The sequence below is a fragment of the Hyperolius riggenbachi genome, chromosome 11 (assembly GCF_040937935.1).
Source record: "Hyperolius riggenbachi isolate aHypRig1 chromosome 11, aHypRig1.pri, whole genome shotgun sequence".
NCBI classification, from domain to species: domain Eukaryota; kingdom Metazoa; phylum Chordata; class Amphibia; order Anura; family Hyperoliidae; genus Hyperolius; species Hyperolius riggenbachi.
The window spans coordinates 10,274,215-10,287,438 of NC_090656.1; the positions used below are offsets into that span (position 1 = coordinate 10,274,215).

A 13,224-nucleotide genomic window follows, 5' to 3' on the forward strand; every position below is an offset into this window, starting at 1 on the left:
TTGGACACAATGTGGGCTGCACGACCGCTGTCTGGGACCTCCTGCCTGCTGTGTTTATTTACAGCCCTGGTATCACCGCTAGGTACCAGGGCTATTATGTCACGCTGCCTGCCTGCTGCCACACTCACACTACTCCTCCATTCCTCCTGCTGATGCTGCTGTCTGTCTGTGTTTCCCAACGCCAGGGTACACAGATTTACCTTCTGCTGCCACTCTGCCACCAGCTATTACGTCAAAAAATAGCTATATCTGTGTAATTGGTTGTAAAACCAAAACTACAAAACCATAAAAAAAAAAAAAAAAGGTTTAATTTTTCTGAGGTGCCCGGGTTGAAAACTGTGTTGTCCCAGTTGTGTATTGGACACAATGTGGGCTGCACGACCGCTGTCTGGGACCTCCTGCCTGCTGTGTTTATTTACAGCCCTGGTATCACCGCTAGGTACCAGGGCTATTATGTCACGCTGCCTGCCTGCTGCCACACTCACACTACTCCTCCATTCCTCCTGCTGATGCTGCTGTCTGTCTGTGTTTCCCAACGCCAGGGTACACAGATTTACCTTCTGCTGCCACTCTGCCACCAGCTATTACGTCAAAAAATAGCTATATCTGTGTAATTGGTTGTAAAACCAAAACTACAAAACCATAAAAAAAAAAAAAAAAAGGTTTAATTTTTCTGAGGTGCCCGGGTTGAAAACTGTGTTGTCCCAGTTGTGTATTGGACACAATGTGGGCTGCACGACCGCTGTCTGGGACCTCCTGCCTGCTGTGTTTATTTACAGCCCTGGTATCACCGCTAGGTACCAGGGCTATTATGTCACGCTGCCCACCTGCTGCCACACTCACACTACTCCTCCATTCCTCCTGCTGATGCTGCTGTCTGTCTGTGTTTCCCAACGCCAGGGTACACAGAATTAGCTTCTGCTGCCACTCTGCCACCAGCTATTACGTCAAACAATAGCTGCTCACATTACTCCTCCATTCCTCCTGCTGCTGCTGCTGCTGCTGTCTGTCTGTCTGTGTTTCCCAACGCCAGGGTACACAGATTTACCTTCTGCTGCCACTCTGCCACCAGCTATTACGTCAAAAAATAGCTATATCTGTCTGTGTAATTTGTTGTAAAAACAAAACTACAAAACCATAAAAAAAAAAAAAGGTTTAATTCTTCTGAGGTGCCCGGGTTGAAAACTGTGTTGTCCCAGTTGTGTATTGGACACAATGTGGGCTGCACGACCGCTGTCTGGGACCTCCTGCCTGCTGTGTTTATTTACAGCCCCGGTATCACCGCTAGGTACCAGGGCTATTATGTCACGCTGCCTGCCTCATTGACTGCCTGCTGCCACACACTCATCCTCCTCCTCCTGCTGCTGAATTTACCTCCTGCTGTCTGTGTGTTTCCACTGCCAGGGAGCACATACAATGGCGCTTCCAACATGCGTGCGCCACCAGCTATTTGTTACGCTCAAAAATAGCTGCATTTCTTTAAAAAAAAAATTTGAAAAGAGAAATAAGTGAAGAAGAAGACGATATAGAAGAAGATGAAGAAGATGAAGAAGATGAAGATGAAGAAGAAGAAGAAGAAGATGAAAAAGAAGAAGAAGATGATGAAGAAGAAGATGAAGATGATGAAGAAGAAGAAGATGAAGAAGATGAAGAAGATGAAGATGAAGAAGATGAAGAAGATGAAGAAGAAGAAGATGATGAAGAAGAAGAAGAAGATGAAGAAGAAGATGAAGAAGATGAAGAAGATAAAGAAGAAGAAGAAGATGAAGAAGATGAAGATGAAGAAGATGAAGAAGATGAAGAAGAAGAAGATGAAGATGATGAAGAAGAAGAAGATGAAGAAGAAGATGAAGATGATGAAGAAGAAGAAGATGAAGAAGATGAAGAAGAAGAAGATGAAGAAGATGAAGAAGAAGATGAAGAAGAAGATGAAGAAGAAGATGAAGAAAAAGAAGACGAAGAAGAAGAAGATGATGATGAAGAAGATGATGATGAAGAAGATGAAGAAGAAGAAGAAGACAATATAAAAGAAGAAGAAGATATAGAAGAAGATATAGAAGAAGAAGATATAGAAGAAGAAGATATAGAAGAAGAAGAAGAAGAAGATATAGAAGATAAAGAAGAAGAAGAAGAAGAAGAAGTATATACAGTACTGAACAAATTTCTGGACACAACTTCTCTTTTCAACTTTTTTTTTTTAAAGGAACATCCCCACATAATCACTTGCTGTTGTTACTTGGAAAAAAAGAGGTTTCTTGCATCATTCACCCTCAAAACAAGTGTTGGAAGCTATTTAAGGCCATTTCGAATAGTCAGCTCGAATAATGAGCTCGAATACCGACTCGAATAGTGAGCTCGAATTCCGAGGTCGAATCGAATAGTAAAAAATATTCGACTCGAATATTCGACTGATCTCGAATAATTTACTATTCGAATTCGACCTAACTCGAATTTTGAAAAGGGGTATTTGAGCACCACTAACCGCGGTGGTGGCAGTTTACTCTGAACCAGTAGGTGACGTTGTAATTACCCGTGTCTCACAGGCTCCCTTCTGAGTTGTCTGCGGCTAATTCTTAACGGTTCCTGCGCATTGACTGCGACCAGAGTTCGCACGATCTGTGCGCTGGCACCGTTTAGAAGGCTAAGTGCAGTCAGCCACTGAGGGCTCCTGTGACAAGTACCATTCAGGGCAGTTTCTAGGCTAAATTGCACCCAGGGCGAGGGTGTAAAAATTGTGCCCCCCCCCCCCCATGAAGCCAGGTATAGGTGCCCGCAGTATAGGTTAGCCAGGTCTAGTTGCACCCAGTATAGGTAGCCAGCTATAGGTCCCCTAGTTTAGGTAGCCAGTATAATTGCTCCAGTATAGGTTAGCCAGGTAGGTGCCTCCAGTATAGGTAGCCAGTATAGTTTCCCCCAGTTTAGGTTAGGTAGGCAGGTGCCCCGAAATATAGGTTAGATAGGTAGGTGCCCCCCGTATAGGTTAGCTAGGTAGGTGCCATCCAATGTAGGTAGCCAGTTACAGTATAGTTGCCACCAGAATAGGTTAGCTAGGTAGGTGCCTGCAGTATAGGTTAGATAGGTAGGAGCCCCCAGTATAGGTTAGATAGGTAGGAGCCCCCAGTATAGGTTAGATAGGTAGGAGCCCCCAGTATAGGTTAGATAGGTAGGAGCCCCCAGTATAGGTTAGATAGGTAGGAGCCCCCAGTATAGGTTAGATAGGTAGGTGCCCCCAGTATAGGTTAGATACTTAGGTGTCCGCATTACATGTTACATAGGTAGGTGCCCACAGTATAAGTGAGATAGGGAGGTGCCACCAGCAGAGCTGGGACAAGGTCCTCCAGGACCCAAGACTGAAACAACAAAGTGCGCCCCTCCATCCCTCCCACTCGTCACACACTGATTGCTATTATACTAAGAGCCGCCCCAGGGCCCCCAACACCTTAATCTCTAGTTATCTGGCTTGCAGTCACTGCCATGTATCCCCTTTTCTTATTTCTCTCTGCTTCAAACACAATAAGGGAATGATAGCTGAGTGAGCTGTGCGCCCCCTCCTACACTGCACCCCGAGGCTGGGGCCTCTCTCGCCTCTGCCTCAGCCCAGCCCTGGCCACCAGTATAGGTTACATAGGGAGGCGCCCTCAGTATAGGTTAGCTAAGTAAGTGCCTGCAGTATAAGTTAGACATAGGTAGGTGGCCACATTATATGTTAGGTAGGTGGCCGCATTATATGTTAGATAGGTAGGTGCCCACAGTATAAGTTAGGTAGGTGCCCACAGTATGGGTTAGCTAGGTAAGTGCCCGCAATATAGGTTAGATAGGTAGGAGCCCCCAGAATAGGTTAGATAAATAGGTAGGAGCCCCCAGTATAGGTTAGATCAGTCGGTGCCCCCAGTATAGGTTAGATAGGTAGAAGCCCCCAGTATATGTTAGATAGGTAGGTGCCCCCAGTATAGGTTAGATAGAGAGGTGCCCACAGTATGGGTTAGATAAATAGGTAGGAGCCCCCAGTATAGGTTAGATAAATAGGTAGGAGCCCCCAGTATAGGTTAGATAGTTAGGTGCCCCCAGTATAGGTTAGATAGGTAGGTGCCCCCCAGTATAGGTTAGATAAATAGGTAGGAGCCCCCAGTATAGGTTAGATAGGTAGGTGCCCCCAGTATAGGTTAGATAGAGAGGTGCCCACAGTATGGGTTAGATAAATAGGTAGGAGCCCCCAGTATAGGTTAGATAGAGAGGTGCCCACAGTATGGGTTAGATAAATAGGTAGGAGCCCCCAGTATAGGTTAGATCAGTCGGTGCCCCCAGTATAGGCTAGATAGGTAGAAGCCCCCAGTACATGTTAGATAGGTAGGTGCCCCCAGTATAGGTTAGATAGAGAGGTGCCCACAGTATGGGTTAGATAAATAGGTAGGAGCCCCCAGTATAGGTTAGATAGAGAGGTGCCCACAGTATGGGTTAGATAAATAGGTAGGAGCCCCCAGTATAGGTTAGATCAGTCGGTGCCCCCAGTATAGGCTAGATAGGTAGAAGCCCCCAGTATATGTTAGATAGGTAGGTGCCCCCATGGGTGATGGAGAGGGGAGCTGCAGCCTCACTGGGACTTCTGCCTCCCTTCCTCTCCCCCCGGGGCCGCCCTTTGTACTCCCCCCTCTACTGCAGAGTAAGCGCAGGGAACCGGGTATATTGAGCCACTCACTTCCCTGCTTGTTCCAATCTCTGCTCGCTCGCCGCTGGTCTCTTCAGCATAGCCACGTATACACGCTGTCAGATCCAGCTGGATTGGTTTGTTAAAGAGAACCAGAGATGAAGCACCCTCTTGTATTTTACCTTATAAATCAGTGGGAACATGACAGTAAACACCTAATCTGCCCTTTGTTTCATTGTTCTCTGTGTAATCTGACTGTTATCACGTCTGATAAGAATCCCCGACTGAGAAGTCAGGCTGCTCCGTCTAGCTTTGCTACAGAAAGATTATAGCTAAATCTGTATTCTGTGGTGTTATTTCAAGCCCAAGCCTGCCCCCTTGTGGCTTTGCTATAATGACTCAGCTATAATCATTCCCAGCAAAGCCAGATTTAATTGCTCAGTCTGGGATTCTTGTGACTGCTGTTAACAGACACTTTTAGCAGTGAGGATGAAACAGAGAGCATGGTAAGTGTTTTCTCTAATGTTCTTACTGATATACATGGTAAAATACACAAGGGTGCTTCGTCTCTGGTTCCCTTTAAGCCTTAAAGTGTACCTGAGCCAAAGCTCGAGTACACAAAATCAGATACTTACGTAAGGAAAGGGAAGCCTCAGGATCCTATTGAGGCTTCCTTCTCTATTCTAATGTCCTCCATCGCTGAGTGCGCCCCCCCGGAAGATTAGCGACAATGCATTGTTGCTAATCAGAGGAGCTGCGCGGGCAGCTCCTCCTCCTTGTAAATGGCCGTGCAATAGCCGACTGCAGTAAGTCAGGGCCACAGGCTCTGTGTTACTGCACATAAGCAGGCAGGCTCGCGAGGCTACAGCGCGGTCATTAATACGGACTACGGAGTGAAGCAGCGTGGCCCCGATTCGTAAGGGGGGCGGGCTCTGCAATAGAGATAGAATCCTGAGGCTTCCCTCTCTGCAGGGTAAGAACTTGTTTTGAACCCGAGCCTTTAGCTCAGTCAGGTTCACTTTAAAATTCAGAGACAGGTGTGTCCAATCATATGTGTAAGGCGGCCAATGGCAAGTTTTGCTACTTTTCAACTCCCCTCTAAAAAGAGACAGTGTGGTATCCTCAAAATAACTCTCCAAAGATCTGAAAACAAAGATTGTTCAATATCATGGTTTATCAGGGGAATGCTACAAAAAGCTGTTTAAAAGTTGTGAAAGCATAAAAGACAGCTGTTGAGCGTGTGTATGGGGCTTAAAGAGACACTGAAGCGAAAAAAAATATATGATATAATGAATTGGTTGTGTACTATGAATAATTACTAGAAGATTAGCAGCAAAGAAAATATTCTCATATTTTTATTTTCAGGTATATAGTGTTTTTTCTAACATTGCATCATTCTCTAATATGTGCAGATTACACAACACTCAGCATTCAAAATGAGTCTTTCAGAGCAGTCTGTGAAGTAATGACCTCTCCTCTAGCAGAGAAAAAGTAAACAGTTCACTTACAGTTGAGATAATAAAAGTCAGATAACAGCCCTCTCCACGACTAAGTTAGTCGGAGAGCTTAATAGCTTTTTTGCATAGAGATAACAACTGGAGTTTCTCAACTCTTCCTGTACTGGAAACAATTAGACTGATGTATCTGATCTTAATGTTTTTTTTCTTAGCTGTACTACACATACAAATCATAATATCATCATTTTTTTCCCGCTTCAGTGTCTCTTTAAAGCGGATCCGAGATGAAAAACTAACTATAACAAGTAACTTGTCTATATATCTTATCTAAAGTTTAGATAGTTTACACAGCAAATCTGGCTGCAAACCGCTTTAATAGAAAATTATTATTTCTTCCTGTGATACAATGACAGCAGCCATGTTGTTTCTAAACATTACACAGAGGCAAGCTTAGCTGTCTTAATCACTAAGCCCATGAAAAAAAGATAATCTCCCCTCCTCCCCTCTGCCTCTGAAATCTCTGGCTAGTAACACCTCCTCCTCCACCTCCTCCTGAAAACCTTTGGGTGTGGATTATTTCGTTTATAGGGAATAAGAGCATTAAAACAAAAACAAAAAAAAATTTGGCTTGAGAAATGCCCTATAAACAATAGGAAAGGAACACAATTATGCAATGAGTAAAAGTTCACCTCGGATCCACTTTAAGGCCACGTTAACAGTGATTGTGATCTTCTTACTGTAGGTATGTATCTGCTTTTGACCAGATGTTTGTCTCAGCTTCCCTTTAAAGGAACCCTATCGCAAAAATTTTTTTGAAAAATGCAAAATACATTAAAACTCGTAAATAAAAAGTACATTTTGTGCTATGAATTACTTTTCTCCTAATCTGAAATCTGATAGAACTGACAAGGTGTGGACTAGCCCAACTCCTCATGGGTTTTCTTTATAGTCAAAAGCACTTGTGAACAGCAGTTGCTCAAACCAACTCTTAGAATAGTGTGCAAACAGGTAGGGGGCCAGCTTACATCTTTGTATAGATCAGTGATGGCTAGCCTTGGCACTCCAACCGTGAACAAACTACAAATACCATCATGCCTCTGCCTCCCCGTGTTATGCTTAGAGCTGTCAGTGTATTGCAATGCCTCATGGGACTTGTAGTTCCACCACAGCTGGAGTGCCAAGGTTAGCCATCACTGGTATAGATCCTTACCAGGGAGCAGTGATGGGCAGATATTAGCCGTGATTCATGAGCATTTTTTCACTCAAACACGATCAATTCTGGATCACGGAAATCAGTCACGGAACCAAGATAGCAAATGCTAGGAACGGAAGTCTCTTTTTTTTTTACTGTATAAAATTCACTGGAATCAAAACGTGGACAGTACAATACATGTGTTATGTAAGAAGAGCAAGTAGTTATCTACTTATATATGTATGTTGTTTTTATTTTCCTGGCACAGTATATGGCTGACCCTTCTGCTTTCAGATCTATACTTGGAGATGACTTTTTACCACTTTTCTGCCTTAATATGTTAATATTCTTGCCTTTCAGGTGCCTTCAGGACCCGCAGGTGCTGCATGCACTGAACGACAGCTTCAACTTCAAGTTCCAAACATCGTTTTCGGAGGACTGCCTATACCTGAACGTGTTCACCCCGGCAAAAAGGAAGTCAGACGCCAAGCTACCGGTGAGGAGAGCCTGATACTGCGTATGGAGGATAGGGGAGTCACATGCAACCAACAGGCTGACCTTATTTACTGTATGATTGTAATGTGCTAATTTTGCTCAAGTGAAATGTCACTTCAAGTTTGCAATTACGATTACTTGTAATTATGATTATGAAATTGAATTGATTTTGTGTAATTATTCATAAATTTTGAATAGTATGCAAAGTTATTAATATGGCAGTCATAAACAGGGCTGTGGAGTCGGTACAAAAATCTTCCGACTCCAACTCCGACTACTCGGTTTATGAAATCAGGACTCCGACTCCAACGCTGACTCCGGGTACCCAAAATGGCCCCGACTCCGACTCCTTAGTCTAATACTTAACAGGGCTGTGGATTTTGTACAAAAATCATCCAACTCCGACTCTTGACTCCTCAGTTTACGAAACCACGACTCCAACTCCGACTCCGGGTGCCCAAAATTGCCCCGACTCTGACTCCTCGACTCCGACTCCAACTCCGACTCCACAGCCCTGGTCATAAATGATTTTTTTGTGTAAACTGAAAAAAAAACAACTTTCACTAAAACCAGATTGGTTAGGGGAAATAGTGGAGACAAGTGAAATAAAAAACTAACAAACTTGTAGTTGTATTTGCATAAATACTGTATATTATATATAATCTAGTAGTTTTGATGAAATTGATTTTAAAAAAAATTCACAGAAAAAAAAACGTTTTTTAAACAGTTAGGCTTCACATTATAAATGCCAGCGCTATCTCAAGAGCTAATCAATTTATACTGTGATTTGTACAGCACTTTTCCCAGTGCTTTTAGCTTAGAAAAGCGCTTTTGCTCAGCGATGATTTCTTTTTCACTTCTTGACGTCAGTCAGGAAGTGACCTCTTTAACCCGGAAATTAATAAATACAATGTATTTATTCATAAAAGCGCTGGGGAAATCGCTACACAAGGCACTTTTTCAAGCGCTTTGCGAGTTCCCTATACCTTCCATTGACCCAAAGCGCTCAGAAAATTGTACATGTAGCCTGTTTACGATTTCAATAAAATCGAAATGCTTACATGAACTCTGTCATAGGAAATCATTACACAAGCGCTTTTAGGGTGATTTGTAAAAATCAACAGCGCTTAAAAAAAAATCAGTAAACGCTGATAGTGTGAACAAGCCCTCAGGGCTCATTTCCACTATGATTCCCCTTCGGCTCCCGTTCTGCTGCAAAGCTGCAACCCAAATTGCAAAACCGTGCCATGCAGCATGCCGTCCAGATTCTCTCCGCAGTGTCATCAGGTCGGCAAGTCACTTGTTAGGTAGGCAGCTCCTCCCACTCGTAGGCGGGGAAACACTGCAGATTCGGCCCAGATAGGAAATAGGCCCTAAAATGTAATTTTGCTGCGGTGCACTATAATATATGCAGAGTTCAAAGTTCTGTATACTTATTTTATACATTTTAAGAAAACGGACAGCGTGGGGTCCCATCTCCCAAGCCTTTTTAACCCCCTTGTCACCCAGGCTGTTATAGCCAGAATTCCAAGCCTGCACAGCGTGGGTCTCCGCTCCACTCTCTTCCTCCCACATAATGGACCATACAGACTGGAATAGCTCAGGGTGCGGCAGAGCCAGGCCGAGGCAGAGGCAAGAGAGGCCCCAGCCTCAGGGCGCAGTGTAGGAGGGGCGCACAGCTCACTCAGCTATCATTCCCTTATTGTGTTTGAAGTAGAGAGAAATAAGAAAAGGGGATACATGGCAGTGATTGCAAGCTGGATAACTAGAGATAAAGGTGTTGGGGGCCCTGGGGCACCTCTTAGTGTAATAGCAATCAGTGTGTGAGCGCTGGGGTGGGAGGGATGGAGGAGGAGCCTCTTAGTGTAATAGCAATCAGTGTGTGACGGCTGGGGTGGGAGGGATGGGGGAGGGGCCTCTTAGTGTAATAGCAATCAGTGTGTGACGGCTGGGGTGGGAGGGATGGGGGAGGGGCCTCTTAGTGTAATAGCAATCAGTGTGTGACGGCTGGGGTGGGAGGGATGGGGGAGGGGCCTCTTAGTGTAATAGCAATCAGTGTGTGACGGCTGGGGTGGGAGGGATGGGGGGGCGCACTTTGGTGTCTCTGCCTTGGGTGCGGGAGGACCTTGTCCCAGCTCTGGGGTGCGGAGTCCCACACGGTCCAGGTTTTGAATTCTGGCTATACCAGCCTGCTCTCCTAAAGCTGGCCATATACTATTCAGTTGCCATTCCATTTGGTTTGTTTTGACATATCAATCATTTATTTGATGCCCAACTAAAGATCAGCAATGCCGATCAGTCTTGATATCGATTTTAGCCCATAATATTGATTGTGATATCGGTGGTCGTAAATGTTTAAATCCACTTCAATCCACAATCGATTAGATGTTTTGTCTATTAGAATGTCTAATTGGGCAATAAAATTGGACAGCGTATGACCAGCTGACCTTAAATTTTTGCTAGAATGATAAAGAAATCTTTTTTTTTTACAACCGAAAATTTTTAATTAACTTAATTTTTTGTTGTGCGACCACCTTCAGGCTTCTTTCATACGGGCAGTTAATGGCAGTGAAGTCATCACCTGTCAGATGCTCTCTTGCACCAGCCGGGTGCTTGTTAACGATTGGTAGCGGCGGTGGACAGGTGCCCCTCCCCCCATGGAGTCAGAGGTGTATCTAGAGGGGTGCTGGCATGGCTCATGCCATAGGTGTCACAGCACCATGGGTGCCAGTCTCTGTACTGCGCTGCCAAGCCTGCCCCCCGTGCCTCCCCATCACTCAGACCTCAAATCAGATGAATTGTTATCTGGTGACCATGGCTGCTTAAAGAGAAACTCCGACCAAGAATTGAACTTTATCCCAATCAGTAGCTGATAACCACTTTTACATGAAAAATATAATGATTTTCACAAACAGACCATCAGGGGGCGCTGTATGACTGATTTTGTGCTGAAACCCCTCCCACAAGAGGCTCTGGTACCGTACGGTACTCTGGGCAAACTGCCACAATGTAACAATGACACACACAGGAAATGGCTGTTTATAGCTGTCTGTTAAACCTAGAACAGCTACATAATCTGCCCACAGTAACAATGTCACCATGTAATACATGTCAGAATGTGAATCTGGGAGAGGAAAGACTTTACAATGAGCAAAGTCTGACTAAATCATGTATACATAATTATTGTAAAAATTAAGCACCTTTTTATATTAAATTATTTTCACTGGAGTTCCTCTTTAACGTATGTATGTAGGGCTCACTTGGCTCATAGGTGATTTCTAGTTCATAGTTCCCAACTGTCCCTCTTTTGGAGGGACAGTCCCTCTTTGGGAGCCCTGTCCCTCTGTCCCTCTTTCCTCCTCATTTGTCCCTCTATAAGGACTTTCTCCCTCTTTCTATGTAAATATATATGTTTCTCTACTAAAAAGTGTGTTTGACTCTAAACTTTATTCCCATTCTTTAAATTGATATAATATTAATTTTAAAATGTTAATATGAAGGAAAATGGACCAGGATAGAAAGGACCAGTGTGGTTTGAATTATAAAACAACATATTTTTCTTATGAAATCTTTGTAGTCTGCGTGACTAGGGGTGTAACGAGGGCGTGATGAGGGGTGTGGCAGGGGCGTGGCTTAAGTGTCCCTCTTTCTTATCTCAAAAAGTTGGGAGGTATGCTAGTTACGCCCCTGGTCTGCACGTTGTAACCAAGAAGTGGCCAGATTTGTATAATGTGTGTTTTGTCTCTCCCTGTCTGCAGGTCATGTTTTTCATACACGGGGGAGGACTGCAGATGGGGGGCACTGTCCTGTTTGAGGGCTCAGCACTCTGCGCCTCTGAGGATGTGGTCGTGGTCGTCCCTCAGTACAGACTGGGGATGCTGGGGTTCCTCAGGTAACAAAAACTGATAACATCTCCCACAGATGTCCTACACACCGGGGGAGAACTCCGTCACATAACATTGGGATGGGTCCTGAATAAAGTACACACCTGAGATAAAAGTCTTTGGAAAATGAAAGATCACAGACCGATTTTACCACCTTCCATGTAGTATGAGAGCCATACCTACACAGTCTATTCTATTACGCTGAGTACACTCATCAGATAAAAATCTTTGCAAGATGCTGCACACAAAGACAATCGTCTGCATATCTCAAAATCCATCCCAGTGGATCTGATCTGCAGATGAATGTTAAACAAGGTGTGTATGATGATCTGCAGATATCATAGACTATGAATGCATTTTGCAGGAACAGATCTTTTGCAGATACTGATCTGTTGCATGTGTACAGCATCTTTGTGTGCAGGATCTTGCAAAGATTTTTATCTGATGGGGAGTTCAGCTTAAAGGATACCCGAAGTGATGTGTGACATGATGAGATAGACATGGATATGTACAGTGCCAAGCACACTAATAACTATGCTGTGTTCCTTTTTTTTCTTTGTCTGAATGAGTTCAAAATCAGGTATGTAAGTGGCTGACTCAGTCCTGACTCAGACAGGACGTGATTACAATGTGACCCTCACTGATAAGAAATTCTAACTATAAAACACTTTCCTAGCAGAAAATAGCTTCTGAGAGCAGGAAAGAGATAAAAAAGCTCAATAGTTCATAGATTTCGGCTCTGGCATACTTCAATGAATGTGTCATTGAGCAAAAACAATAAAACAGTTAAAACTTAAAAAGTAGATTTAAACATAAAATAAAACTGTGGAATATCTTAAAAAGTAATTTTTAGGTGAAGGAAGATAGATACAATAATTTATTTCATTAGTTTATTTTCACTTCGGCTGCCCTTTAACCTCCCTGGCAGTAAGCCCAAGCTGAGTTCGGGCTAAGCCGCCGTGGAGGATTGCTCAGGCCCTGGTGGGCCGATTTACATACTTTTTTTTTTGTTGCACGCAGCTAGCACTTTGCTAGCTGCGTGTATAATGCGATCGCCGCAACTTGCCCCCGATTCGCCGCTACCCGCTGCGTTAGAGGGGCCCCCCCGAGACCCCACGGGGAGGATCGGGACTCCCTCTGACGTCACGACGTCGGTGACGTCATCCCGATCGGGGAAGCCAAACAGGAAATCCCGTTCTGAACGGGATTTCCTGTTTGCTCTGATCGCCGGAGGCGATCGGAAGGGGAGGGGGGATGCTGCTGCACAGCGGCTATCATGTAGCTAGCGCTAGGCTAGCTACATGATACAAAAAAAAAATATTTAAGTGCTGCGCTGCTCCCTGGCGGTTTTAATAGACTGCCAGGGAGGTTAATAGAATAGACTGTGCAAGTATGCTCTCATACTACATGAAGGTGGTAAAATTGGTCTTTCGTTTTCGAAAGACTTATCTCAAGTGTATACTAAGTACTATATGCTTAATTTAGACTGCTTTCACAGTGAAACGTTACAGGCGCACGTTAGTGCAGCCTGTAACGCAGCCCACCGCACAG

At 44.2% G+C, this 13,224-nt stretch overlaps 1 protein-coding gene across 1 annotated transcript in view; it reads left to right on the plus strand.

The window, feature by feature from the left end:
* LOC137538541 (fatty acyl-CoA hydrolase precursor, medium chain-like) overlaps positions 1–13,224 on the plus strand; it is a 63,705-nt gene that overhangs the window by 11,776 nt on the left and 38,705 nt on the right. The window contains exons 3-4 of the mRNA XM_068260777.1: positions 7,655–7,790; positions 11,548–11,681. Of these exons, the coding sequence (XP_068116878.1) occupies positions 7,655–7,790; positions 11,548–11,681 (270 nt within the window). The remainder of the gene's footprint in view (positions 1–7,654; positions 7,791–11,547; positions 11,682–13,224) is intronic.